The sequence below is a fragment of the Artemia franciscana genome, chromosome 3 (genome assembly GCF_032884065.1).
Source record: "Artemia franciscana chromosome 3, ASM3288406v1, whole genome shotgun sequence".
In the NCBI taxonomy this organism is placed as follows: Eukaryota; Metazoa; Arthropoda; class Branchiopoda; order Anostraca; family Artemiidae; genus Artemia; species Artemia franciscana.
This window is the reverse complement of record NC_088865.1, coordinates 6588714-6616515: the sequence shown is the minus strand read 5'-3', so window position 1 is coordinate 6616515 and position 27802 is coordinate 6588714. Positions and strand designations below refer to the sequence as shown.

Below are 27802 nucleotides of genomic sequence, written 5' to 3'. Positions count from 1 at the left end.
TTTGGGCATTTTGCCCTAATCCTACTCGTTTTTGCGTACACTTCTGTGACTGCTGAGTTAACTTTTTCAGCTGTAATATTAGCCAAAATCAACACAAGAGATTTTCTCTAATTCCCCACCAAGAACGGGCTTCTCAGTGCCAAATGGATTGTCGTAAAGAAAAGGACCCCCCCCCCCTCTTCGGTACCAATTCCGCATAGGAAGTGGAAAAGTGGTGGACGGGGATTTGAAAAAAGGTTGGTTAGATGAAGAGACTGGAGAAACAAAAACCCTCTAGCACACAATTTTCTCTTACTCATTTAGTTAATGTTTAAATTGTTATTACCTTTGAATTCGTTGTTTGAATCTACGGCCTATATCATGAAAAACCCTTGGTTGTTTGTGATAGTGGAATAGCTTGGTAGTAGCTCTATAGTGTATCAAAAAAGGCAAAGGTCCACTACTTGGTTATTGCCATATTTCCCAAGATTAAAGTATTTATGCCAGAGAATGTACTTTAAGACAAAAAGTGCTAAACAAAAGGAGTTTGGAACATTTTTCAATATAAATTCAACTGATGGGTATTCTTTAAGCTTTGTTTTGTAACTTAAGTAGAGCGAATCGAAAACCAAAGTGAAAAATTCCTATAAAGCTGCCAATTTTAATTTATAGCACTATAATAAAAAAAAAAGGTAAAGGATACGGCATTAGACTTTAGAGTCCGTACCGGCGGTGTTGATCTCCCTTTCTTGGCCCTTCAATCAGGAAGTGCAATGGGGGGTTGGGGGCCAGCCATCCTGTGCTTTCGCACACCCTTCCTGTTTACCTTCCCCAGGTACCCATTCAGAGCTGGGTCGACTCTGGCTAAGCTTACAGTCTGTTTGAAAATGTCCCTTTTACTGCAGATATCAAAGTTTGAAATTATTCTATTTACTGCACATTTTTGCAATAAATATGTTCAATTTTGAATCATTTAAGCAATCAAAAAGTGACATCTTCGTCACTTTCCTTTGAGTACAAATGTTTCTCACGCACATATTTCAATGACTTTTTTCCAGCCAGGATATAAGAAATTAAACTCTCACGATTGACAGAAGTGTTAAACTAACTCAATTGGAGTTCTTTCAGTTTTCAGGTTTGCTAATTGTAAAGATTCTTCGACAACTTTACAATCAGTAAAACCTTTCAAAAATTGTTTCCAGAAATATCAAGTAATAAAGCTGTTTCATTAAATCACTGCAAATGCCTGATAATATTAAACATTTTCTATAACTAAGTAAACCATTTTCATTTTTTAGTTATACTGTATAAAAGAAAGCTTAAATATTCAAAATCTAAAATTTAACATGTTTCCTGTCTTTTGTAAAATTTTAATCATTAAACCATTTTACCAAAATAATGAAGAGAGAGTGAATAAAGGACTTCAAAAGAAAGTATCAATAACTTTATGCACTAATTGAGGGGCTGGACACTCTTAGCTGATATTAGATTACAATGTATTTTAATTTCGGAATCACCAGTAAAGTTATCTGGTTTAAGTTTCAGAAGTTTAATAGTGAAAATTACATAACAAAAATTACAAACTAAAATTACAATATAGGGTGGAAGGGGGGAGGGGAGATTATACAATACATAGAGTGGAATAACTAGGGTTTCGCACCCCAAGCTCTTCTAAATACAATTAAATAAAAAAACAAGTTTTGTTTACTAAAAGTAAGGAGCAACATTAAAACTTAAAACGAACAGAAATTACTCCGTATATAAAAGGGGTTTTTCCTCTTCAACCCCTGCCCTTTACGCTACAGTTTGACTCTTTCTCTTAACTCTACTTTTTAGAATAGTAAAAACTTCAGCGTAAAGAGCGGGGCGTTGAGGAGGAAAAGTCCTTTTCATATACGGAGTAATTTCTGCTCACTTTAAGTTTTAATGCCTCTCCTTACTTTTAGTTGAAAAAAGTTGTTTTTTTTTATTTAATTTCTGGACGTTTTTGAATTAATGCATGTTTTGATCATGTCTCTCCACACATTAATTAAAACAAAAATTTTTTGGGCTGAATAGCTTTCTCATAGTTTTAATCGGAAGATTTTGAGAAAAAAAGGAGCGAGGGAGTAGGCCTATTTGCCCTCCAGATTTTTGATTGCTTAAAAAGGCAACTAAAACTTTAGGCCTATTTGCCCTCCAGATTTTTGATTGCTTAAAAAGGCAACTAAAACTTTTAATTTCTTACGAACGTTTTCATTAGTAAAAAATATACGTAACATACGAATTAACTTACGCAACGAACTTCCATATTCGTATGTTTTTATTGCGTATATGAGGGAGTTCACCCCCACGTCAATAACTCACTCTTTACACTAAAGCTTAAATTTTGTCGCAATTCCATAACAATGAACCCTGAATCACAAAGACCGTAGAATAAATAGTTAGAATTACTAAAAATACTTTAGCGTAAAGAGCATGGTATTACGGGGTGGTAAACCCTTCATATGCGTAACAATTTCTGTTCGTTTTAAGTTTCAATGATGCTCCTTACTTTCAGTTGAAGAAACTTTTCTTATTTATTTTTCATTGTCTTTTTTTAAATAATGCTAGAAAATCCAGCCTCCCTTCGTTGAAATTCTCTTCCTCCAAGACAAATTCCTCCATGGAAAAATCCTCCCACGTAACCCCCCATCAACTTCTCCCCCCAACCAAAAAATCCCCCTGAAAACGCCTGTACACTTCCCAATAGCCATTACTATATGTAAACACAGGTCAAAGTTTGTAACTTGCAGCCCTTCCCACGGGGACTGCGGGGGAGTAAGTCGTCCCCAAAGACATAGTTATAAGATTTTTGACTATGGCGAATAAAATGGCTATCCCAGAGTTTTCATCTTGTGACTTTGGGGAAAAATGAGCGTGGAAGGGGGCCTTGGTGCCCTCCAATTTTTTGGTCACTTAAAAAAGGCACTAGAACTTTTAAATTCCACTAGAATGAGCCCTCTTGCGACATTCTAGGACCACTGAGTCGATACGATCACCCCTGGGAAAAAAAAAAACAAAAAAACAAAAAGAAAAAAAACATAAACATGCATCTGTGATCTGTCTTCTCTCAAAAAGTGCGAAATTCCACATTTTCGTAGATAGGAGCTTGAACTTGTACAATAGGGGTCTCTAATACGCTGAATCTGATGGTGTGATTTTCGTTAAGATTGTATGATTGATATATATATATATATATATATATATATATATATATATATATATATATATATATATATATATATATATATATATATATATATACATATATATATGTATGTATGTATGTATGTATGTATGTATGTATGTATGTATCTCTCTCTCTCTCTCTCTCTCTCTCTCTTTCTTTCTCTCTCTCTCTCTCTCTCTCTCTCTCTCTCTCTCTCTCTCTCTCTCTCTCTCTCTCTCTCTCTCTCTCTCTCTCACTCTCTCTCTCTCTCTCTCTAGAACATACTAGTAAACCGCCATATCAATGATTGACACAATTTTGTGGCAATGTCCACCCTCTTATAAAACTGATACACTGTTTCATTGGATGATTGCCTCAACTTAGTTAAATTTCTAAATTTCTTTCCAGGTAGGTTTCTGGTTTAGTTTGTAGGTTCCAGGTTTCTTTCCTGGTAGGTGTGCCTGTGTCATTTCTTTTTCAAGTTCCTCTAAATTTCTGATATTTGAGGAATCTCTATCCTCAAAAAAAAAAAAAATTGTGGTCCTGTTAGTCTAAGCGGTACCGCATATATTAGCTGCGAGTCTGACCAGCCAAGCAACGTTTTAACCCTTCTCAATTGGCTAAAAAAGGTTTAATCCTCAATAAATGTATCGGTTATATTATCCCCCGAAATATCTCCCATATTTAAACTACTTCTTATAGTGTCTCTTTCTTTGGTCGTTAAATTACCCACTGGAGTCAAAAATTTTACGACTGAAGTGGGATTACAATGGCGTTTTAACCCTTCTCAATTGGCTAAAAAAGGTTTTTATAAATTTTGCATTATCAAGAGCTGGAATATAACCCAAGGGATCCATTACCAACCCAATTACTCTTTGATTCATATCAAAGAGTAATTATGCTAATTAGCATTCCGTGCGTGACTTCTTTAAGGTGGTTGGGCATTACCCTTACTAACAATTTAGTCTCTTTTCGTAATAAAATTTTTTCTAATGCTAAGGTTAAACTTCAAGTGGGTTATTCTAAAATTGTTGCGAACAGGGGGAAATACAAACGCAAAGCCCTTTCACAAATTTATTCGTGCTTATGTGATCACTCGGTTTTATATCTTTCTGGATTGTATCCTGTTTTAAATATTAAAGATTTAAAGGCTCTCAAGTCATCGTATTTTCGTTTCCTCCGTTTTTTCTCCCTGGTACAAGAATAGTGATATGGTAACAAATTTCGGGGCTCCAGATTTATTAAATAAACTTATATATATTATATTATCCCCCGAAAATCTCCCATATTGGCACTACTTCTAATAGTGGCATTTTCTTTCGTCATTAAATTACCCAAAGAAGTCAAAAATTTTACGACTGAAGTAGGATTATTATCCCGACTTGAAGAATCGAAATTCAAAGGGGCCTTTAAACCTTTACTTATTTATTTCGTTCAAAAAGGATGAAGCAATATCTCTATCAAATTCAGGATCTGAAGAATCTTAAATTGGAATTACGCTCATTTAAAAAGAAAAAATAATTAAAAGAAATTAATTAAGTCAAAGCTGTGAACACAAGGCAAAATCGTCACTAAACACTACTGACAGATTTCCTACTCGCGTGCGAACTTAAAATGCATGCTTTACAATCGTAAATTGTCCTTCGACGTTCTTCACTTTTTTTTCTTCTAAAACTGGAATCTGTAGCGGGAACCTGGAACTGATGTTCGATCTGGATCCTGGAATCTTTGACGATGGAAACAGCAACAATCCTCGACTTCCAAGGTCAAACGATGAAGTTTCTTAGCACATATCAATAACACAGTTATGCGCGAATCAAAACGGCTTTCTGCGAATAGTCTCTACGCCCCAATTACAGCTGACAATGATGAAGTTTACCAAAATGATGAAGTTTACCAAAATTGGAAGGTAAAGAAACTTACGACGACGATGTAGGTGATGGGCCAGAAAAGAAAAAGTCAAACTACAATTGAATTTACTGATGATCGTTAAATAATGACTATTCCTACTTAACAAACACCGACAATTTGAAAGTTTTGTAGGTACTTTGAAGAAAAATGGATATTGGTCCGTGGTGTTCTTTCTGTCCTTTGTCCTAGTATGACGCGGTCCCATGCATTGAAATCCCCCAAGAGTTTTCCTTCATGAACGAACAGTGAAGTAGCTTTTGGTAAATCTATTTATATATCCACAGGTCCCCTTTCAGGTTTTATCTAGATATCGTTTCAACTGTTGACCTCAACACGATCAGGTCATTTAATAATACCACAGTAAAATTAAATTTAGCCATACATTTGGGCCTGGAATGCAGTTGTTTCTGAAACAGAATGCTTTACCCTAGATTGGCATTAATGTCATTGATAAACATGAAAAAGTCCTAATATATGAGAACTGAACAAAAAATATCCTGTCCTTCAACAAAGGTTAACCACTCTACAAATAACTTCTCAATTCTCAAATAATGAAGGGTTTGTCAAGTTTAGCTTTGAGAAATTGAAAACAAATATCTGTGTTTTTATGTTCATATCAAGGACAAAAGCACTGAATCATGCCAGTACCAGCTTGTGGCTTCTAATATGTAGTAATTTGAGCAAATAGTGTCTAATTTATCCTAAATTCCAAAGTTTTTCTTTTATTAATGTCCAATTTTCAATCTTTTGAATAACATTGAATGTGCAACCACTTATAATAAGACAAACTCAGGTACGCGTGACGAAAGCTTACTGACGTATTATTTCGAAAGCCTTTCCGAAACTTTTGAAAAAAAGAACTACTTCGGTCCAATATCAAGCGGGTGGGGGAATGGCTCAGAAGGGGTACCTGATTGCCCTCAAATCATTTTCGGCCCTTAGGTATTGTCATGTTTTCTTAATAAATGTCAAGAGTCGAAATTCAAAAGGGAGAACAAGACAAAATTTATCATTTAAAATCGAGTTTTTTTTAGTCCCTAGGAAAAATTTCAAAAGCGCCATTCTTCTTTGTTACTCGTGTGACTTGTCGACTTTCTGCACAAGGCTCTTCGTTGTTATTGAGAGTTCCGTTTATTTTTATAATATCAATAAGAAGATTAAGTTTTTACAAATGGATACAAGAGCTGTCTCTCTGACGTATAAACAAGAAGGACCTCTGAAACTAGGAGGCTATATATATTTATATATATAAAATAAAAAAAACTACTTTTTTTTAACTGAAAGTAAGGAGCGACATTAAAACTTAAAACGAACAGAAATTACTCCGTATGTGAAATGGGTTGCCCCTCCTCAACGTCTTGCTTTTTACGTTAAAGTTTTAATTGTTTTAAAACGTAAAATTGTGGCAAAGAGTCAAACTTTAGCGTAAAGAGCGAGGGATTACGGAGGGGTCTCATTTCACATACTGAGTAATTTCTGTTCGTTTTAAGTTGTAATGTCGCTCCTTACTTTCGGTTAAAAGAACTGGGTTTTTTTATTTAATTTCTGAATGTTTTTGAATTAATGCATGTTTGATTTTGGCTCTCCGCACATAAATTATTAAAATAAAATTTGCATATTAATTCTTATTTCGGCTAAATGGCTTTCTCTTAGTTTTTATCAGACGATTTTGAGAAATAAGGGGTGGGAAAGGAGGCCTAGTTGCCCTCCATTATTTCAGTTACTTAAAAAGGCAACAAGAACTTTTAATTTTTAACGAACGTTTTTATAAGTAAAAAATATACGTAACTTCAGAATTAACTTACGTAGCAAACTATTATTCTCTTATATTTTTATTATGTATATGAGGGAGTTTGTCCCTCGTTAATACCTCGCTCTTTACACTAAATTTTAAGTTTTTTCCCAATTCTATAAGGATAACCCCTGAATCAGAAAGGCCGTAGAATAAATAGTTGAAGTTACTAAAACTACTTTAGCATAAAGAACGAGGTATTTATATCCTCCTAAATACCTCATTCTTTATGCTAAAGCATTTTTAGAACCCCTCATATGCGTAATAATCCCTGTTCGTTTCAAGTTTTAATGCTACTTCTTAGTTTAAATTGAAAAAAAAAAACTTTTTCATGTTTATTTTTTCATTGCTTATTTTATAGTAATGCTAGAAAATCCCGCGCCCTTTCCATTGAATTTCTCTTCCCCCATGACATATTCCTCCAAGAAAAGATCCTCCGACATAGCCCCCTCCACTCAACCCCACTCCCAAACCAAAAAAATCCCCCTGAAAACGTCTGTACACTTCTCAATAACCATTGCTGTATATAAAAACTGGTCAAACTTGGTAACTTGCAGCCCCTTCCCCAGGGACTGTGGGGAAGTAAGTCATCCCCAAAGACATAGTTATAATGGTTTTCGACTATGCGGAATAAAATGGAAATCTCAAAATTTTGATCCGTTGACTTTGGGAAAAAAATGAGCGTGGGAGGGGGCCTAGGTGCCCTCCAATTTTTTGGTCACTAAAAAAGGGCACTAGAACTTTTCATTTCCGTTAGAATGAGCCCTCTTGTGACATTCTAGGACCACTTGGTTGATACACTAACCCCTGGAAAAAAAAAAAAACACGCACCCGTGATCTATCTTCTGGCAAAAAATACGAAATTCCACATTTTTGAAGGTAGGGGCTTGCAATTTTCACTGTAGGGTTCTCTGATACGCTGAATGCAATGGTGTGATTTTTGTTAAGATTCTATGACATTTAGGGGGTGTTTTCCCCTATTTTCCAAAATAAGGCAAATTTTCTCAGGCTCGTAACTTTTGAAAACAAAGACTAAATTTGATAAAACTTACATATTTAAAATCAGCATGAAATCCTATTCTTTTGATGTATCTTTTAATATCAAAATTCCGTTTTTTAGAGTTTCTTTCACTATTGAGCCGGGTCGTTCCTTAATACAGTTCGTTACCACGAACTGTTTGAAAATGAAATCTACCCTAGAGTATAGCAACTACCCACCTTAATTTGTCGAGTTGAGCAATTTTAAACTTTCAAGTGATAAGTTATATGAATGAATGGGTCTTTATTACCCATCTATAAACAAAAAAAAAAAAAAACACAAAAAAACAACGATGGAGCACAATAAAAGAAACTTCTCCTGGAACTTCTATGAAAATCACATTTGATAAAATCGTCACGTTGTCCTATTTTATAAGAGTTTGTTTAGCTAAAGTGACTGAAAAATATTCGAAGTATTTAATATTTCTTATAGCCAATTTTAGGAAAGAAATTAGTTTTATTCTCTTAAGATAATTAAAGTAAAACCCCAATGTCAGATTATTTGTCGATTTGTTATCAATAGTTGATCTATTGGTATCTTTCCAATTGTTAGTTTTCTTTTTATTGCTGCATTACTTAAGACTTCCAATATTTATATTTCGTCACTATAATTGTTCACTAGTGTTAAATTTTGAGCAATGTTGAACTTTTAAGCGATAATCTATATGATCGACCAATAAGAGTGAAATTTTAATAAATTTAAAAAGATATTAGCTCATGTAATGAATATGGAAACACATAGAAAGACACAGCATTAGTAGAAAATACTTGAGAGCAAATTAGTTTTTACATGGCCGTATCCAGAAGGATGGGTTTTCTAGGTTTAAACGCCCGCCCCCTCCCAACCTCCCCTGATATCTCTACACTCTACGAAGAATTGTACAAAAATAACAAAAATACATATGAACAAATTTTTCTAAACAGAAACAATGATAATCACTGATTCTTCTTTTTAAACCTGATTTTAAAGATTTTTTTTTTTTTTGCAAAACCTCCGAGAAGAAATCCTGGAAACAGCCTTGAGACTAAATTTTATCTAGTCTCGTTTACGCTAACGATAAAAACGTTAACGCTAACAATGCAAACGCTAATGATTTTCTGCCTCAAGAACACGCTCGGTTTTAATTTAATCTCTTATATTTTAATTCTTTAGGGTAGCTGAAAAAAACGCTTGGTACTATTTCACGCATTTGAGACAAAATAGGACGTTTACGAAGTTTTCTTTAGCGTTTTCGTTTCACTGTTTGTAGTTAGAACTTTCAGTTCAAAAGTAGCATCAGCCAAGAATTGGACTCAGGGTGCCCGCGCGGCAGGGGATCAACATAGATAGATAGATAGATATGACTGGTTCATCAATGTAATAGGTATGTTAGTTTAATCTAGGTTAAATTAGTTATTAAAATACATCAAATAAGTTAAATTAGTTATTAAATAATTTAAATTAAAATGTAGGCTTTTAAACCCTGTTGTACTACTTTATTTTTCCACTCCTGTACCGCAAACCTGACGTTAAACTAAACATGACATATCATTCATTAATATTAGCTTTTTTATCAACAGATAATGTGGCTCGAGCATAAGTTCGACTACCTCAGCTCTATATCTTTTGATTTTGTCTAAGCATATAATTTTAATATTATTAGAAAATAAAAAAGGACAATTAAAAAAAAAAACTCACCTAGGTAACTGATGGGAGGGAGGGAGGGGAGGGGGATGATCGGCAATTCTAAGACAAAATTCAACTACTTCATGAGTAAGTTAGCTTGCTAAGATGCCTGCCGCTATTCTCCACAATGTTTTTTATTCTCTTCACCCTAACAAAAGACTAATTTTAGTAGCGTCAATCCATGAGCCCTTTGAAGATGGCTAAGCTATTTTTGTGTTGTTTTTTTTCACTGTCTTTTCTTTTTTTTCTTTTTTATTATATTTGTTTTCTAATTTTGACTAGATTTAAATACTATGCTGTTTTATTGCAAATACACGAATTGGGATAAAATCAAAGGAGGAAACAAATAGGAGTTTTAGAAAAACAGAAATAGCAAACGAATGAAGGTGAAAAAATATTTACCTGCTGCCTCCTCCTTGCCTCCTATTAGAAACAATTAGTATGAAAGAGAGAAAAAAGGACTTGCCTGCTTTTCGTAAGACCAAGAAAAGACTTCCAGTTATTCAGAGATCCCATGTCGTATGGATTCCGGAAAATCTAAAAGCAAAATATAAATCACAAAACAAAATTATTTAATGTACAATCAGTGAATAAAACTAACTAATGTCTAACTAAACAACAAGCAAAGAATAGATAGTAAAAAAAGATAGGCTATTAGATATACAGATATTCAATAGCAGTCAATGGGGGGGGGGGTGCACTTCAACAATCCGACATAGTGTTATTAGCCTATTAATGCGTTCAAAATAGTTTTGAAACAGCCTGTACTTGTGCTGTACGCTGTACAGACACCGGGGGTTCAAAAAACACATTTTTAATTACTGAATTACTAAATAAGTAAAATAAATAAATAAAACATAAAAAAACTCATATCATAAATAATGATTAAAATAACAATAATTGTCAGTACATAATTTATACATATAATCGAATGCATGTCTGTGTGTGTTCCCTGTATGTATTACTAAGCTATTCATCCGGTGATCAAGAAACTTTAAGATGTTGTTGAGGACACCATTGCAAAAGTTTTAGACATAAAATCTGGCCCTGTACCCCCCCCAAGGCCTTCTTAATATGTTTCACACTGGATGAAATCAGAGCCAACTCAGCTGGAGTAATTGACGGTCTCTTCCGGTCATATTGTTCAAATTTTCTGAATATTCAATTAACAGGTTGGTTAATTATGAATTTTGTCATACAACGCAAGGAAAATTGTGTGGGATGAATTGTTGGAGGGTCGAGGTAAATTTTTCGGGGGGAGGGAGAAATTCAAACGGTGGAGATTTTCCATGTTAAAATGAATTTGATCTGCATGTCTTTTCGACTTTTTGCATATTTAATTAACAAAAATAAGGTAATTTATACAAATTTAAGGTCAAAAACAAATTTACCCAGCCTGGGATTACCTCTTTTGCGGAAAAGATTTTTGACAAACACCGATGTTTGTGTTTATCGATTTGGTGTACGATCGTGGTTTTATATTTACGGAATGAATTCCCCTATGAAGGGAAATTGTCCAGGTAGGGGCAAATTTCCCCCAGGGGGAATTTTCAGGAGGAAAGTCGTCCACAGGGGGGGAATTTTAGAATATTTTACAATTCAAAAATACGATCGTTATTATTAAGCGAGGGCGATTTCCATGGGGGAGGGGTTACGTGCGGAGAAACTTTCCTATGAGTCATTTAGTGCAGACGTGGAGTTTTCTGCAAGGAGGTCAGTTTTCGAGTGAAACTTGATAAAACATTGTCGAGCATAATTTAACCAATGATTCAGTTCTATTTTGAGATTTTATATTCCGTTTTCGCTTAATCACATACGCGGAATAAAACAGTGTAATCAAAATGAGAATTTTATGTGATGTTTTACTGCGTTTAAGAACAACTGATTACAGTATGGACGTGGAACGTCCCATAATGGGATGTAATTTGAAAGTTGAAAACATTGTTAACAATGTGCTAATATGACAAAATTCCAATTGAAGGGCTTTTGCAGTCAAAAATCTAATCAAACTTAATAAATAAAAGCTTTTGAACTAGAAAGTACTCTGGAAAAATCTATGAGAGAACACATTCTTACACGTTCCAAGTGTATTAATTACAATATTCTTTACACAGAATTATGTCCACTTTCTATTCGGCTAAGAATTGTTATTCGGCTCATTTTTAATTCGACCGCCAACAAAAATCACAAAATAGTAAGTATTATAAATGCGGAACAGAAAGGTTCTAAAGGGTGGGGTGTAATTTCTAAGAATTTTTCGACACGAAACAGATATCAGTGGAAAAAATCATTCATCGTTGATTACGATATCAACGTGGAAAGCACCCTTAAGCTCTACAATTAACTATATGTTGCATAAGCTTATATTACGTTATGAAAAATTCTAAATTTTCATTCAACAAAATTTTAAGTAAATTAAATTTTAAATTTCAACAAAATGAAATTTATGGAAAAGCAATTAACGAACTTTCAAAACAAACAAAACTGGGAAAATTTTCCTAGAAAACCTTTCATGCTTGATCATAGCTTGAATATCCATTGTTTTTCTAGTTCTTCTTAAAACAAGAGCCACTTTTGACAAAGTCGAAAAAGCCAAGAACTCATATGGCACTTGTGACGAGGTCAGAACCTAAAATTAGACTCGGTACTAGAGTTTTCGATTTTGCTGTTCTTTTTTTATTGGCAATTATTACAAAGGTAAACTTGCAAATACAGTGTTCCTGTAGTCTCTTCTTATTCGGTATTGTTGTCCCACCAAGTTTCATCCCGATCTCTCAACTCTAAGCGTTTTCCAAGATTTCTGATTTGCCCCTTGAACTCCCCCCAATGTCACCGGATCCGGTCGGGATTTAAATTAGAGCACTGAGACACGAAGTCCTTCTTAATATTAAACTTCATCTAGATCCGATAACCCGTCCTTCCACTCCCCTGCCCCAGATGGTCGAATCAAAGAAGCGAATATTTCTAAATTAATCTGGTCCAGTCCCTGCCGAATTTGCCCCAACGATACGCCTGCCGACTTTCAGCGATGGCTATACTGATAACATATCTAGTTACGGATCTTCTTCATGTAAAAATTGGGGTGGTCCGGGATTCAAATCTGAGACTTCTCACACCCTAAGCGAGAATCATACCCCGAGACCAGCAAACCACACTTCAGAAGAACAATTATTTGTTTTATCGACATATAACATTATTTTCAACAATCTCGTTCGCTCGCTTCCCTCCCCCCACATGGTCCAATCGGGGATGAAACTATTTCTAATCTGGTCTGGTCCCTGATACTCCTGCCAACTTTCATCGTTATAGCTTATCTAGAAGTGCCCGAACTAGCAAAATTAGGACCGACAGACAAAAAACACCGACAGACAGACAGACAGGCAGATATTGCCGTCGCTATATGTAACTTGGTAAATGCCAAGTGCCATAAAAAGCACTTAAAATCCGAAAGGGGATTCTTTTGTTTTCCAACATGTTATTCTTTTAACACTTTAGAACCCAACTACTTTCCTCTCTTTTTTTCTCTCGCCGATTTCTTTTCATGTCCCTTTTTATTCCAAGTTTTTATTTTCTGAATAGTTAGCTTATGATAATTGTTATGATTTTAGACCATGATGATGATGGTTTAATGGATTTTTGCGCTAGCCTAGTGCTTGATTTTTTTTTACCAAGCTCTAAAACTTTTTGGGACAAAAATGGAACATAAAAAGTATTCCTTTAGAACACTGGGGCCTTGATTCCAACTCAAACTCAAAGTTTCTAGTTCTGACTGCTTGCTTATAATCTTTTCAGCAGTCCAGCCACATGTTTCATAAGTTCTTATTTTTGTAAAAATTTGTCCTTTGAGAGAAAGCAGAAAAAAGTAAACACGCCACCGAAATGGGAAAAATTCCCTAGGTACCAAGAAAACACAAACTGAAAAAGCGTAAGTACAGTTTTTCACAAGAAAAGAGCAAAAATGAAAAATTAGCTAGGGTTTGATTGGAAATAAAATGAATAAAGTATCCCTTTTTCCAAAAGCGCTCTTTCTAGACCCAAAAATGTTCCAGTATAATCCAAGGAAAAGAGTTGTATTCAAAGAACTTTAAAAGTGCCTGATCAATTGTCTTACCTCAACTTATTAAATAAAAAATACAAAATTTATCCGAAAGTAAGGAGCATAATTAAAACTTTAAAAAAACATAAATAATATAATATGTGAGGATAGCTGCCCCCTCCTCAATCCCTTGCTATTCATTCTGAAGCTTTTCAGTAGTTTTCTAGTTCATGTGAAGTTTTTAACAGGTTCTTATTCCAATTAATTGGGTATCATCTTTCAGAACTGTTTCATATAAGTGTTGATTATTTTTACTTATAGCTTTCTCCCTCTTATTTTATTTCTTTTTTACTGTTAATTTTATTTTCCGCAAAATTTTGACATTATTCTAGATTAAATTTATCTTATCCCTTCTTTACTGTTAATTTTATTCTCACCAAATTTTGACAATTTCTTGCTAATATTACCTTTCCAGATTCTTTCATTTTATTCCTCACATCTGAGTTTTCCAATACTTCAATACTTGTTTCATTTCTAGTTATTAATCTCGTGTGTCACAGAGTCAGAGCACCGAGAGCTAAGAAAACTGCCACTGTTATCAACGCTTCAAATATGATTGCTGATCGCCGCCAATTTCGTTGTCGTGGTGCTTGATTCTCCATAGCATGCGACTCTACTAACTATAAATATAGTTTATTAACGTGATAAAAATATAGTTTATTATAGTTTATTAAAGATGAAAAAGCAAGAACGGCAATGAAAGCTTCAAATTACTGACGAAGAAAAACAATTTTTAGGTCAAACCCTTCATTTTTACGGCCTCTTGTTTGGGCCAACATTTTGAAATAGTATGGGCCAGTATTAGGAAAATACTGAACTGTTGTTTTACGGTACTTTTGAAGTCGTAAGCGTCTCAAATCTTTGTGACATCAAATCTGTCAATATCAAACCTTGAAGTGAATAAGTTGACTGGCCACACTGACTAAATCCAAGGAAAACGAAAGGCATTTTGGAAATATAACGAATATATATATATATATATATATATATATATATATATATATATATATATATATATATATATATATATATATATATATATATATATATATATATATATATATATATATATATATATATATATATATATATATATATATATATATATATATATATATATAATAAGTTGTATGTGTGTGTGTGGGTCTGTCTGTCGGGTGACGTCATGTTTGTGTGTCGACTGACGTCATGTTTTCAACTGACGAAATTACAGACCGGGACATCGGGACACAAATGACGACCGGGACACCGGCACATAGGGAATATAAATGACGACACTCAAAGAGAAAGCGACCGGGACAAAAGGAATGTTCGATTAGCAATCACCATCAACAAAGCACCGGGACACAAATGACGACCGGGACACAGGGAGTATAAATGACGACCAGGACATAAGTAAAAAAAACTAAAAAAAAAACTAAAAAAAAAGGTAAAAACTACAAAAAAAACTAAAAAGAAAAAAAAACTAAAAATCAATAAAAAAACTAAAAAAGCTAAAAAACTAAAAAAAAACTAAAAAAGAAAAAAAAATAAAAAAGGAAGAAAAATGAAAAATAAAGGAGAAAAACAAACTAAAAAAACGAATGTATATATAGACCGGGACACCGGGATACAAATGACGACCGGGACACAGGGAATATAAATGACGACCGGGACACAGGGACACAACTACAACGGGGACGCCGGGGGCACAAGGGGATATAAATGACGACCGGGACACCGGGACACAAGGAATATAAATGACGCCCGGGACACTCAAAGAGAAATCACAGACTGGGACACCGGGACACAAATGACGACCGGGACACAGGGAAAATTAATGACGACCGGGACACAGGGACACAACTACAAAGGAGACGCTGGGGGGCACAGGGGGATATATAAATGACGACGGCGACACAGGGAATGGTCGATTAGCAATCACCATCAACAAAGCTCAAGGGCAATCATTAGAATCATGAGGTATAGATCTGAATACGGATTGTTTTCCCATGGACCATTATATGTTGCATGTTCAAGAGTCGGTAAACCTGACAATCTATTTATATGCACTGACAATGGGGCAGCAAAGAATGTTGTATATTCGCAAGTTTTACGTAGTTAAAAACATATACATATATATATATATATATATATATATATATATATCACAGGTGGGACATAGGGACACAACTACAATGGCGCGTAACTAATATGGCGCGTAACGACTTATGCACGCGGGGGGGCTAGGGGGCTCGAAGCGCCCCCACCACTAGGTGGGTAAAACCTTTATTTTTACGGCTTCTTGTTTGGGCCAATATTTTGAAATAGTATGGGCTAATGTTAGGAAAATACTGATTGATAGTCTTACGGTACTTTTGAAGTTGTAAGCGTCTTAAATCATTGTGACATCAAATCTGTCACTATCAAACCTTGAAGTGAATAAGTTGACGGGCCACACTGACTAAATCCAAGGAAAAAGAAAGGTATTTTGGAAATATACCGAATATATATATATATATATATATATATATATATATATATATATATATATATATATATATATATATACATATATGAATGAATGAAACTTCATTAGCCAAAGAAACTCACAACGGTGCCGAATGGAGCATAAAAGGGGACATAAAAGAAGGAAACAATAAAACAACTTCAATAGGAAAAGCTTTTATAAAAAGGAACTAAATAAACTACTTGAAGTATTGAAATTTTGTTCAAAGCGTAACCTACGCTCCACGACAACAGCAAACGGATCGACAACTCCATATACAGAAACCCCACGCCAAGTTTTGGCCCACAGAGGTATACCCAGTAGGAACTTAGCGTAACAAAAAAATATTGGCCGACAAGCTGCATTATCTGACGTACTAAAGTCATTCCAAACAGGTGACAAAGCTAACAAATGGGGCACAGAAATGCGTCATAAATTTTAGAAAGCATTCTTCTTTTATAACGTGCTCTGAAAGGAACAAACAGGCCGTATGCCTTGTGAAGCTTTGCACCTAGAAATTCTAATGAAAGTGCTCGAGTATGCTTTAAGTCACGTCTAATGGGTTAATCCAAGGTAATTTATGCTTGGCGACAGCTTAACAGGATGACCATCAAGACAAACAATTTCGGGGATGGCCGATTGCGTGACATACCAATTGACACAACTTCATTCTTTCCAGTATTAAACTCAAAGCCCTATTTTCCTAAATTCGGACAAAAATCTCAAAATTTTCTTCAATACCAAAAATGGTCCAACTGAACTTCAGGACGTCGTTAGCATAATTTAAATATGACAAATCAAGGCCTCGAAAAATAAACGATGTCTTAACTTTCTTCTGGGCCTCTCGTACACTGTTACTATAAAATCGAGGTGATGATACCCTGTCCTGCGTAATGCCTTTCCAAACGCAAATTTTAGCTTTTAAAACAACAAAATCTTTTTGAGCAGGCAATTTGACAAAAACATGAAGTTTACTAAACACATGTTTGAAAAAACGTAGGATTGAGCTATAAAGACCACGGTGCCCGACACTAAGCAGTAACTGAGGATATATCCCCGAATCAAACGCCTGTGATACATCGTGACGAGCCATAATAACAATATCCTAACTTTCTTCCTCTCTTTTATTTTACCAGTGATTTCTCTGTCTATTACAACATTAGTTTTACATAGATTGCAGTATAGGCACCTAGACAAGATATGATGAAGGATAATGTTGAAGGGGTACACCTGTCTTCTTTTTACCTTTCGTTGAATGTTAATACTAGGTGGATGGTGATAAGATTGATCAAGTGGTATCGTGTTACGAGCAGCATAACACAAGCAAGAAGTTGGCCTTCGTCATAAACAATTTTATACTTGCGTTATCTTTTAATACTAACTCCTCTGGTGATGTTACTCTCACATATCCACCTCTATAACACTTGAATTTTCTCAGTACTCCTAAGAAATTTAACTCCTTAGTTTCATGACTTAGCATGAATACATATCCACTAGTGTTATCATTTGCACTATTTTCAAAATTCAAAAGTTTTCTCTTTGCGGGACTTGTACGTAAAACTTTAGCCTGGTGAGGGCCATGCGAATAGGAGTGAGACAAAATTTTATAAAATAGGTAATAATACAACAAATAGTAGATGTTAATGAGAAAATTACAAAATTTCATCACTTGGGGACGGAAGGGGGTTATAGGCTTGAACTTGTCCTTCGTGTGCACATGTATAACCATTAAGGAGTCAATCACTTTTCATTGACAAATCTACGAAGAAGAGAGCAAGTACTTATTATCAAAGTTCTGAATTGGCTTATGAAATAAGCTAGACCTCTTGTTTATGTTTATGTTTGCTTCATGTTTATGTTTACATTACCTAATATACTCAATGTCTACTAGCCATGTTTTAAACTAGGGTTTCCAAGCAAGCGTATTTCACTGTTTGGGCATTTTGCCCTAATCCTACTCGTTTTTGCGTACACTTCTGTGACTGCTGAGTTAACTTTTTCAGCTGTAATATTAGCCAAAATCAACACAAGAGATTTTCTCTAATTCCCCACCAAGAACGGGCTTCTCAGTGCCAAATGGATTGTCGTAAAGAAAAGGACCCCCCCCCTCTTCGGTACCAATTCCGCATAGGAAGTGGAAAAGTGGTGGACGGGGATTTGAAAAAAGGTTGGTTAGATGAAGAGACTGGAGAAACAAAAAACCTCTAGCACACAATTTTCTCTTACTCATTTAGTTAATTTTTAAATTGTTATTACCTTTGAATTCGTTGTTTGAATCTACGGCCTATATCATGAAAAACCCCTTGGTTGTTTGTGATAGTGGAATAGCTTGGTAGTAGCTCTATAGTGTATCAAAAAAGGAAAAGGTCCACTACTTGGTTATTGCCATATTTCCCAAGATTAAAGTATTTATGCCAGAGAATGTACTTTAAGACAAAAATTGCTAAACAAAAGGAGTTTGAAACATTTTTCAATATAAATTCAATTGATGGGTATTCTTTAAGCTTTGTTTTGTAACTTAAGTAGAGCGAATCGAAAACCAATGTGAAAAATTCCCATAAAGCTGCCAATTTTAATTTATAGCACTATAATCCTGTTTGAAAATGTCCATTTTACTGCAGATATCAAAGTTTGAAATTGTTCTATTTACTGCAAATTTTTGCAATAAATATGTTCAATGTCGAATCATTTAAGCAGTCAAAAAGGGCCATCTTCGTCACTTTCCTTTGAATTCAAATGTTGCACACGCACATTTTTTCCTTCACCTCAAGAATAAAAATTACAATGAGTTAGATTTCTGCTTCTCTAATTAATCTGATTTCCGATTAAACACCATCTTTGCGAAGTGCTTTTAGTATTCAAAAACAATGCTTTAAGTCCCTATATTTCAATGACTTCTTTTCCTGCCAGGATATAAGCAATTAAAATATCTCTCATGATTTACAGAACTATTGAATAAACTCAATTAGAGTTCTGTCTGCTTTCAGGTTGGCTAATTGTAAAGTTTCTTCGACGACTTTACAATCAGTAAAACCTTTCAAAAATTGTTAACAGAGACCTGAAAACTAACTGTATCTTCATCTCTGTGAAAATGCCTGATCACATTAATGATTTTTGTATAACTGAGTAAATCATTTTCATTTTTTAGTTATACTGTATAAAAGAAAGCTTAAATATTCAAAATCTAAAATTTAACACGTTTCCTGTCTATTGTAAATTTTTAATCATCAAACCATTTCATCAAAATAATGAAGAGGGAGCGAATACAGGACTTCAAAAGAAAGTATCAATAATTTTATGAACAAATTGAGGGGTTGGACACTCTTAGCTGATATTAAATTACAATGTATTTTAATTTCGGAATCACCAGTAAAGTTATCTGGTTTAACTTTCAGAAGTTTAATAGTGAAAAATGCATAAGAAAAATTACATACTAAAATTACAATGTAGAGTGGAAGGGGGGGGGAGATTATGCAATATATAGAGTGAAATAATTAGGGTTTCGCGCCCCCAGCTCTTCTAAATACAATTAAATAAAAAATGAGTTTTTTTTTAACTAAAAGTAAGGAGCAACATTAAAACTTAAAGCGAACAGAAAATGCTTCGTATATGAAAAGGGTTTTTCCTCCTCAACTTCTTCTAAATACAATTAAATAAAAAAAAATAAGTTTTTTTTTAACTAAAAGTAAGGAGCAACATAAAAACTTAAAACGAACAGAAATTACTCCGTATATGAAAAGGGTTTTTCCTCCTCAACCCCTGCCCTTTACGCTAAAGTTTGACTCTTTCTCTTAACTCTACTTTTTAGAATAGTAAAAAACTTTAGCGTAAAGAGCTGGGCGTTGAGGAGGAAAAGCCCTTTTCATATACGGAGTAATTTCTGCTCGTTGTAAGTTTTAATGTCGCTCCTTACTTTTAGTTGAAAAAAGTAGTTTTTTTTTATTTAATTTTTCTGGACGTTTTTGAATGCATGTTTTGATCATGGCACTCCATACATAAATTATTAAAACAAAATTTGCATATTAATTTTTTTCGGCTAAATGGCTTTCTCATAGTTTTAATCGGAAGATTTTGAGGAAAAAAAGGAGCGAGAGAGTAGGCCTATTTGCCCTCCAGATTTTTGATTGCTTAAAAAGGCAACTAAAACTTTTAATTTCTTACGAACGTTTTCATTAGTAAAAAATATACGTAACTTACGAATTAACTTAAGTAACGAACATCTATATTCGTATGTTTTTCTTGCGTATATGAGGGGGTTCACCCCCACGTCAATAACTTATTCTTTACACTAAAGTTTAAATTTTGTCCCAATCCCATAAGAATGAGCCCTGAATCACAAAGGTCGTAGAATAAATAGTTAGAATTACTAAAAATACTTTAGCGTAAAGAGTAGGGTATTACGAGGAGGTAAACCTTTCATATGCGTAATAATTTCTGTTCGTTTTAAGTTTCAATGATGCTCCTTACTTTCAGTTGAAAAAACTTTTCATATTTATTTTTTCATTGTCTTTTTTTAAATAATGCTAGAAAATCCTGCCCCCCTTCATTGAAATTCTCTTCCCCCATGACAAATTCCTCCATAGAAAAATTCTCCCACGTAACTCCCCTATCAACTTCTCCACCCCCCAACCAAAAAAACCCCTGAAAACGCCTGTACACTTCCCAATAGCCATTACTATATGTAAACAAAGGTCAAAATTTGTAACTTGCAGCCCCTCCCACGAGGACTGTGGGGGAGTAAGTCTTCCCCAAAGACATAGTTATTAGATTTTCAACTATGGTGAATAAAATGGCTATCTCGGAGTTTTCATCTGGTTACTTTGGGGAAAAAATGAGCGAGGAAGGTCACTTAAAAATGAGCAATTTTTTTGGTCACTTAAAAAGGGCACTAGAACTTCTAATTTCCACTAGAATGAGCCCTCTTGCGACATTCTAGGACCACTGAGTCGATACGATCACCCCTGGGAAAAAAACCCAACAAAAAAAAAAAAAAATAAACACGCATCCGTGATATGTCTTCTGGCAAAAAATTCGAAATTCCACATTTTCGTAGATAGGAACTTGAACTTACGCTGAATCTGATGGTGTGATTTTCGTTAAGATTGTATCATTACATCTGGAATCTATAATTTACAAATTAGTAGTTTCTCTTCTTACTTTTACAGCATATGGCTCAGAAGCATGATATATAGCTGGTATGGTTGAAAAAATTGTTTATTTGTCCAATGATTGTATTTCAAATAGAAACTCAACAGCAATAACTCGGGTTAGAGTGTATAATTACTCTGATATGTATACATTGACTTAGAAAGAAGGAATAGTTTAAGCTATTAAGTTGTTTTGTTTCTGGATTCAGTATTTCTTTGCTTTGTCAGCGATTTCCCTGTTTTGTATATATTTTTTTGTATATGGACCTTGGGCTTTTGAAAAAAACTGATCTATATATATATATATATATATATATATATATATATATATATATACTAGCTGTTGGGGTGGCGCTTCGCGCCACCCCAACACCTAGTTGGTGGGGGCGCTTCGCGCCCCCCCAAGCCCCCCCGCGCGCGTAAGTCGTTACGCGCCATATTAGTTACGCGCCATTGTAGTTGTGTCCCTATGTCCCACCTGTGAATATAGATAGATATATATATATATATATATATATATATATATATATATATATATATATATATATATATATATATATATATATATATATATATATATATATATATATATATATATATATGTTTTTAACTACGTAAAACTTGCTAATATACAACATTCTTTGATGTCCCATTGTCTGTGCATATAAATAGATTGTCAGGTTTACCGACTCTTGAACATGCAACATATAATGGTCCATGGGAAAACAATCCGTATTCAGATCTATACCTCATGATTCTAATGATTGCCCTTGAGCTTTGTTGATGGTGATTGCTAATCGACCATTCCCTGAGTCGCCATCGTCATTTATATATCCCCCTGTGCACCCCGGCGTCCCCTTTGTAGTTATGTCCCTGTGTCCCGGTCGTCATTTGTGTCCCGGTGTTCCAGTCTGTGATTTCTCTTTGAGTGTCCCGGGCGTCATTTATATTCCTTGTGTCCCGGTCGTCATTTATATCCCCCTGTGCCCCCCGGCGTCCCCATTGTAGTTGTGTCCCTGTGTCCCGGTCGTCATTTATATTCCCTGTGTCCCGGTCGTCATTTGTATCCCGGTGTCCCGGTCTGTAAATACATTCGTTTTTTAGTTTTGTTTTTCTCCTTTATTTTTTTCCTTTTTTCTTTTTTTTCTTTTTTAGTTTATTTAGATTTTTAGATTTTTTAGTTTTTTTATTAGTTTTTAGTTTTTTTGTAGTTTTTACCACTTTTTTAGTTTTTTTAGTTTTTTTTTTACTTATGTCCTGGTCGTCATTTATACTCCCTGTGTCCCGGTCGTCATTTGTGTCTCGGTGCTTTGTTGATTGCTAATTTATATTATATTTATATTTATATTTTTTATATTTATTAATATTTTTTTAGTTTTCTTTTTCTCTTATTTTTCAGTTTTTTCCTTTTTTTTAGTTTTTTCTTTTTTAGTTTTTAGTTTTTTTTTTGTTTTTTACCTTTTTTTAGTTTTTTTAGTTTTTTTAGTTTTTTAGCTTTTTTAGTTTTTTTATTAGTTTTTAGTTTTTTTTTAGTTTTTGCCTTTTTTTAGTTTTTTCAGTTTTTTTTAGTTTTTAGTTTTTTACCTTTTTTTAGTTTTTTTTTTAGTTTTTTAGCTTTTTTAGTTTTTTTTCTTTTTAGTTTTTTTTGTAGTTTTTACCTTTTTTAGTTTTTTTTCTTCTTTTGTATTAGTGTGAAATAATTCAGACGTCATATGCGGACAAACACGACGTCACTCGACAGACAGACAGACAGACATAACCCATAAACAACTTATTTTTATATATATTTATTCATATTTTTTTAGTTTTCTTTTTCTCATTTATTTTTCAGTTTTTTCCTTTTTTTTAGTTTTTCTTCTTTTTTAGTTTTTAGTTTTTTTTTAGTTTTTTACCTTTTTTTAGTTTTTTTTTAGTTTTTTTAGTTTTTTAGCTTTTTTAGTTTTTTTATTAGTTTTTATTTTTTTTGTAGTTTTTGCCTTTTTTTATTTTTTTCAGTTTTTTTTAGTTATTAGATTTTTACCTTTTTTTAGTTTTTTTTAGTTTTTTAGCTTTTTTAGTTTTTTTTTCTTTTTAGTTTTTTTTGTAGTTTTTACCTTTTTTAGTTTTTTTCTTCTTTTGTATTAGTGTGAAATAATTCAGACGTCATATGCGAACAAACATGACGTCACCTGATCCACAGATCCACACACAGACAACTTATTTTTATATATATAGATATATATATATATATATATATATATATATATATATATATATATATATATATATATATATATATATATATATATATATATATATATATATATATATATATATTTATATATATATATATATATATATATATATATATATATATATATATATATATATATTTATATATATATATATATATATATATATATATATATATATATATATATATATATTTTTATATATATATATATATATATATATATATATATATATATATATATATATATATATATATATATATATATATATATATATATATATATATATATTATATATATATATATATATATATATATATATATATATATATATATATATATATATATATATATATATATATATATATATATATATATATATATATATATACGTTGAGGGAGGAACAGCCCCTTTTATACACGGAGTAATTTCTGTCGTTTTGGGTTTTGGTGTCGCTCCTTACTTTCAGTTGAAAAAACTTGTTTTTTTATTTAATTTCTGAACGTTTTTGAACTAATGCATGTTTTTATTTTGGCTCACCGCAGAGGAGTAATTAAAACGAAATTGGCGTATTAGCTTTTTTTGCCAAATGGCTCTCTCTTTGTTTTGATCAGACGATTTTGAGAAAAAGGGTGGGAAAGGAGGCCTAGTTGCCCTCTAATTTTTCGGTTACTTAAAAAGGCAACTAGAATTTTAAAATTTTTAACGAACGTTTTTATTAGTAAAAAATATACATAACTTACAAATTAATTTACGTAACGAATTTCTATATTCGTATATTTTTATTATGTATATGAGGGGGTTTGCCCCCTCGTTAATACCTCACTCTTTATACTAAAGCTTTAATTTTGTCCCAATTCTTTATGATTGACCCCTGAATCACAAAGGTTGTAGAATAAATAGTTGAAATTACTAAAAATACTTTTAGGAAAAGATGAGCCCCCAATATGCGTAATAATCTCTGTCCGTTTTAATGCTGGTCCTTACGTTCAGCTGAAAAAACTTATTTCATATTTATTTTTGTCATTTTTTTTTTCAAAATCATGCTAGAAAACCCTGCCCCCCCCTTCATGGAATTTTCCTTCTCCCATGTCAGATCCCTCCAAGGGAAGATCCTCCCACGTAGTCCCTCCTTTCGACCTAAGCGAACGTAATTTTTTCTCTAAACAAATATCTTTTTACAATGAAGAGAGAATTATTTCACCCTTAACATCAATATTGCATAAATAGTCCGAACGTGTCTTTTAAAATGAGGGGATGATAAACGTTAATTGAATTTTCCATATTGATCGGAAGAATCTCTCGGGAAGATTGAAAAAAAACTGAACAGATATGCCATTTTAAGGGTTTAGATCCCTAGACTCTTAAAATTTATCATTGGCCTTCGAAGTAAAAATAGATCTGAAACAAATGGACCATTTAACATGCAATTTTTCAATAGATTTAAGGCAATTGGTTACCTCGAAATTTTCGCTTGATGTCCTTGGTTTCTACTCAAGCTAAGTATTTTAATTTAGGGACAAATTAACAGGAATTTACACTTTCTTAAGGCAAGGTCCATTTCGTTTCTTAAAAAGACAGGTACCTTCAATTTTTGTCCAAATGAGCGATCTCCCAATATTGTGCGACCTTTGGTTCAACGTTTCTATAAAGGAATATTCTCTCCATCTTTCATATTAAAAATCAATACCTTAGAATTTTGATTTGATGTCATTTTTTTGGCCACCATAGGCCCAAAAATAGCGACGAAGACCACACTGCCTTTCCATAATAAACAAATACAAAGTAGATACAAATACAAATACAAAATACAAAGTACAAAGTACAAATACAAATACAAATACATAAATAAATAATAAATACAAAGTACAAATACTTATTGACGACATGACTGCCTGTCCATGGATTATTCTTTATGGTTGATTGTGTGTGGCTATGCTGTTTGACCTGCGTGATTGTATGGATGAGTAGGGTTAAGGCCTCATTCAAGTGCTGGTCTATATTAATCACTAATTTCTCCTTCTCCTTCTCCGTCTTCCTTTTCTCCTTCTGTTTCTCTTTTTTTTTGTGTTTGTGCTGTTGCATTGGTGATTTCTCTTTTCATGATATATATATATATATATATATATATATATATATATATATATATATATATATATATATATATATATATATATATATGTTACCGTTAGTGTCAGAAATTTGGTTAATCTCGACATTCACCGGTGAATATTTGAAATTCCTTTTTTTCTACTTGAATTCAATTATTTTTGCGAGTAAGCCTTTTAAGTCTGATACAAGCTATGATGAAAAAGTCAAAATTAGGTTGGGTTAAATTATGTTAGTTTAGGCTAGGTCAAGTTAGATTAGTTCATGTTAAATTCGGTTCTAAATATCAGAAATGGGTTAAAAACCTAATCTGAGCTGACATTGTCCAACCTGGCCTCACCAAACCTAATCTATTCTAACCTAAGCTGTCATCATCAAACATTACATTTAATCGATAATGTAGATGACAGCCCAAAGATAAAACACCAAAGAAAACTATATATTTGGATTAAGTACAACAATATCAGTTGTACACAACGAAACTGCGGATCTTCAACGCTCTAGTCGGTTCTGTGATGCTTTACGGAGCTGAGACATGGCAAGCATCAGCTGCAACCCTAAAGAAAATAGACGTATTTCATGCAAAGAGCCTGAGGAGGATTGAGGGCCTACGATGGTCTGACTTCGTCAGCAATGAAAAGCTTCTGCAGCTCACAAAGCAGTCTTGGTTTTCGTCTCAAGCAGCCGAGCGAACCTTACGATGGTTCGGGCATCTGCTTCGAATACCACCACATCTACCCGCAAAGATGATCTATGACTTCGACCCTATCAAAGTTGGTTGGAAGCGACCTCGAGGCCGACCGAAGAAACGTTGGTCCGACAACCTGTCCGAGTTCTTAGCGATGGCAAACATTAGACAGGGCGAAGAGCAAATACTCGCCATGGACCGAAGTGGGTGGAGGAGGCAGACGTCACTCTCTACGCCGAGCAGTGCCCGGCAGGAGACTTAAGTCAAGTAAGTCAAGTATTACGTTAAAGATTATCTATATGGTTTCACCAAATGTCTGACTCCTAGAAAAATACATGGGCCGAAGTGTTGCTCAATTACACTTGCAATCAAACAAAACTAGCCCGCTCGTGCAATGTCATCGGAATGGATTGAATAACGTTCTGCTCGCGCTTGGAAAATGCTCCGCCCCCTCTATATCATTGGATATCGTCAACCTTTAAGAATCAAAATCATATGATAAGATGGCTTTTGCGGTTTGCAAAAATATTAAACTGAGAAATCTGTATTGTATAAGCATCAATAACCTGTGATTTCATAATTTGAAACAGTGTATTTTGAATAGATTCTAAATTGGAAACTACGATACTTCTATTGGAACAATTCCCTGCTGGAATAGATGAAAGTACTAAGTTTAAACATTCAAAAACCTATGCTTTTTTATTAAGTCCATGGGCTGTAATAGCAAGAGAAGAGAATTTATCTTTTTGCCCCCCCCCCTCGTATTTCGAACAATATTTGTTTTTTGGTATTTTAATTGAAAAGACAAAATTGACAAATTGGTAAAAACTGACAAAAGTGTCACTGTTATGATATAAATCAGATTCTACAGAAGAAAATTACATAACTCACGACAGTGATGATCCATTCGAAGAACACATCTATTACAAACTGAACAATGATGTGTACGAGGGGGCTTGGGCCTGTAGCACTTTCTACATTTTTTATATTCTACTGGAAAGATAACACCAGTCTGAAAGAGAAAGAGGTCTACTAAGACAGAAAAAAAAAAGTAAATTTAGGCCATTCCTAAAACTAAAATATTTCTTTTCCATATAACAAACAAGAGTAATTCCAAATTCAAATGACACCTAAAATTATGTTGAAGCCTAAAATGGTAAAAAAAAAAACACTAGCAAATCCTTATATAGGGCAACTATACTGCCTCCTCCTCCGTTGCTGAGCCCCTTATTAATGCTGCTCCATAACTTATCTTCTATGCAAAATATTCAAATTTAAAGCACTTTTCAGAAGACATGGGCTATGAGTGGTGGAGAGTTGTACGATTGCCCATAAATTAAAAAACACTACTGCATGTGTTTCTTAATCATTTTTTTCAAAGGCTTTTTATGAAGTATTAGAAAATATGGAAAAAGAAAAGTACAAAAACTAAAACTTATAACAGAATGAACGTATAAAACAAAAAC

At 33.6% G+C, this 27802-nt stretch overlaps 1 protein-coding gene across 5 annotated transcripts in view; it reads right to left on the bottom strand.

Annotated features, from left to right (window-relative positions):
- LOC136024812 (palmitoyltransferase ZDHHC16B-like) overlaps positions 1-27802 on the bottom strand; it is a 229143-nt gene that overhangs the window by 21776 nt on the left and 179565 nt on the right. Inside the window, exon 2 of one of the 5 annotated variants that reach the window (XM_065700294.1) lies at positions 14080-14292. The exons of 2 other annotated variants lie outside the window; for them this stretch is intronic. In XM_065700294.1, the coding sequence (XP_065556366.1) occupies positions 14080-14097 (18 nt within the window). In that variant the 5' untranslated portion in view covers positions 14098-14292. Of the gene's footprint in view, positions 1-14079; positions 14293-27242; positions 27349-27802 lie in introns of those variants that run through there. 2 more of the 5 variants (XM_065700290.1, XR_010616930.1) reach the window with 2 other exon arrangements.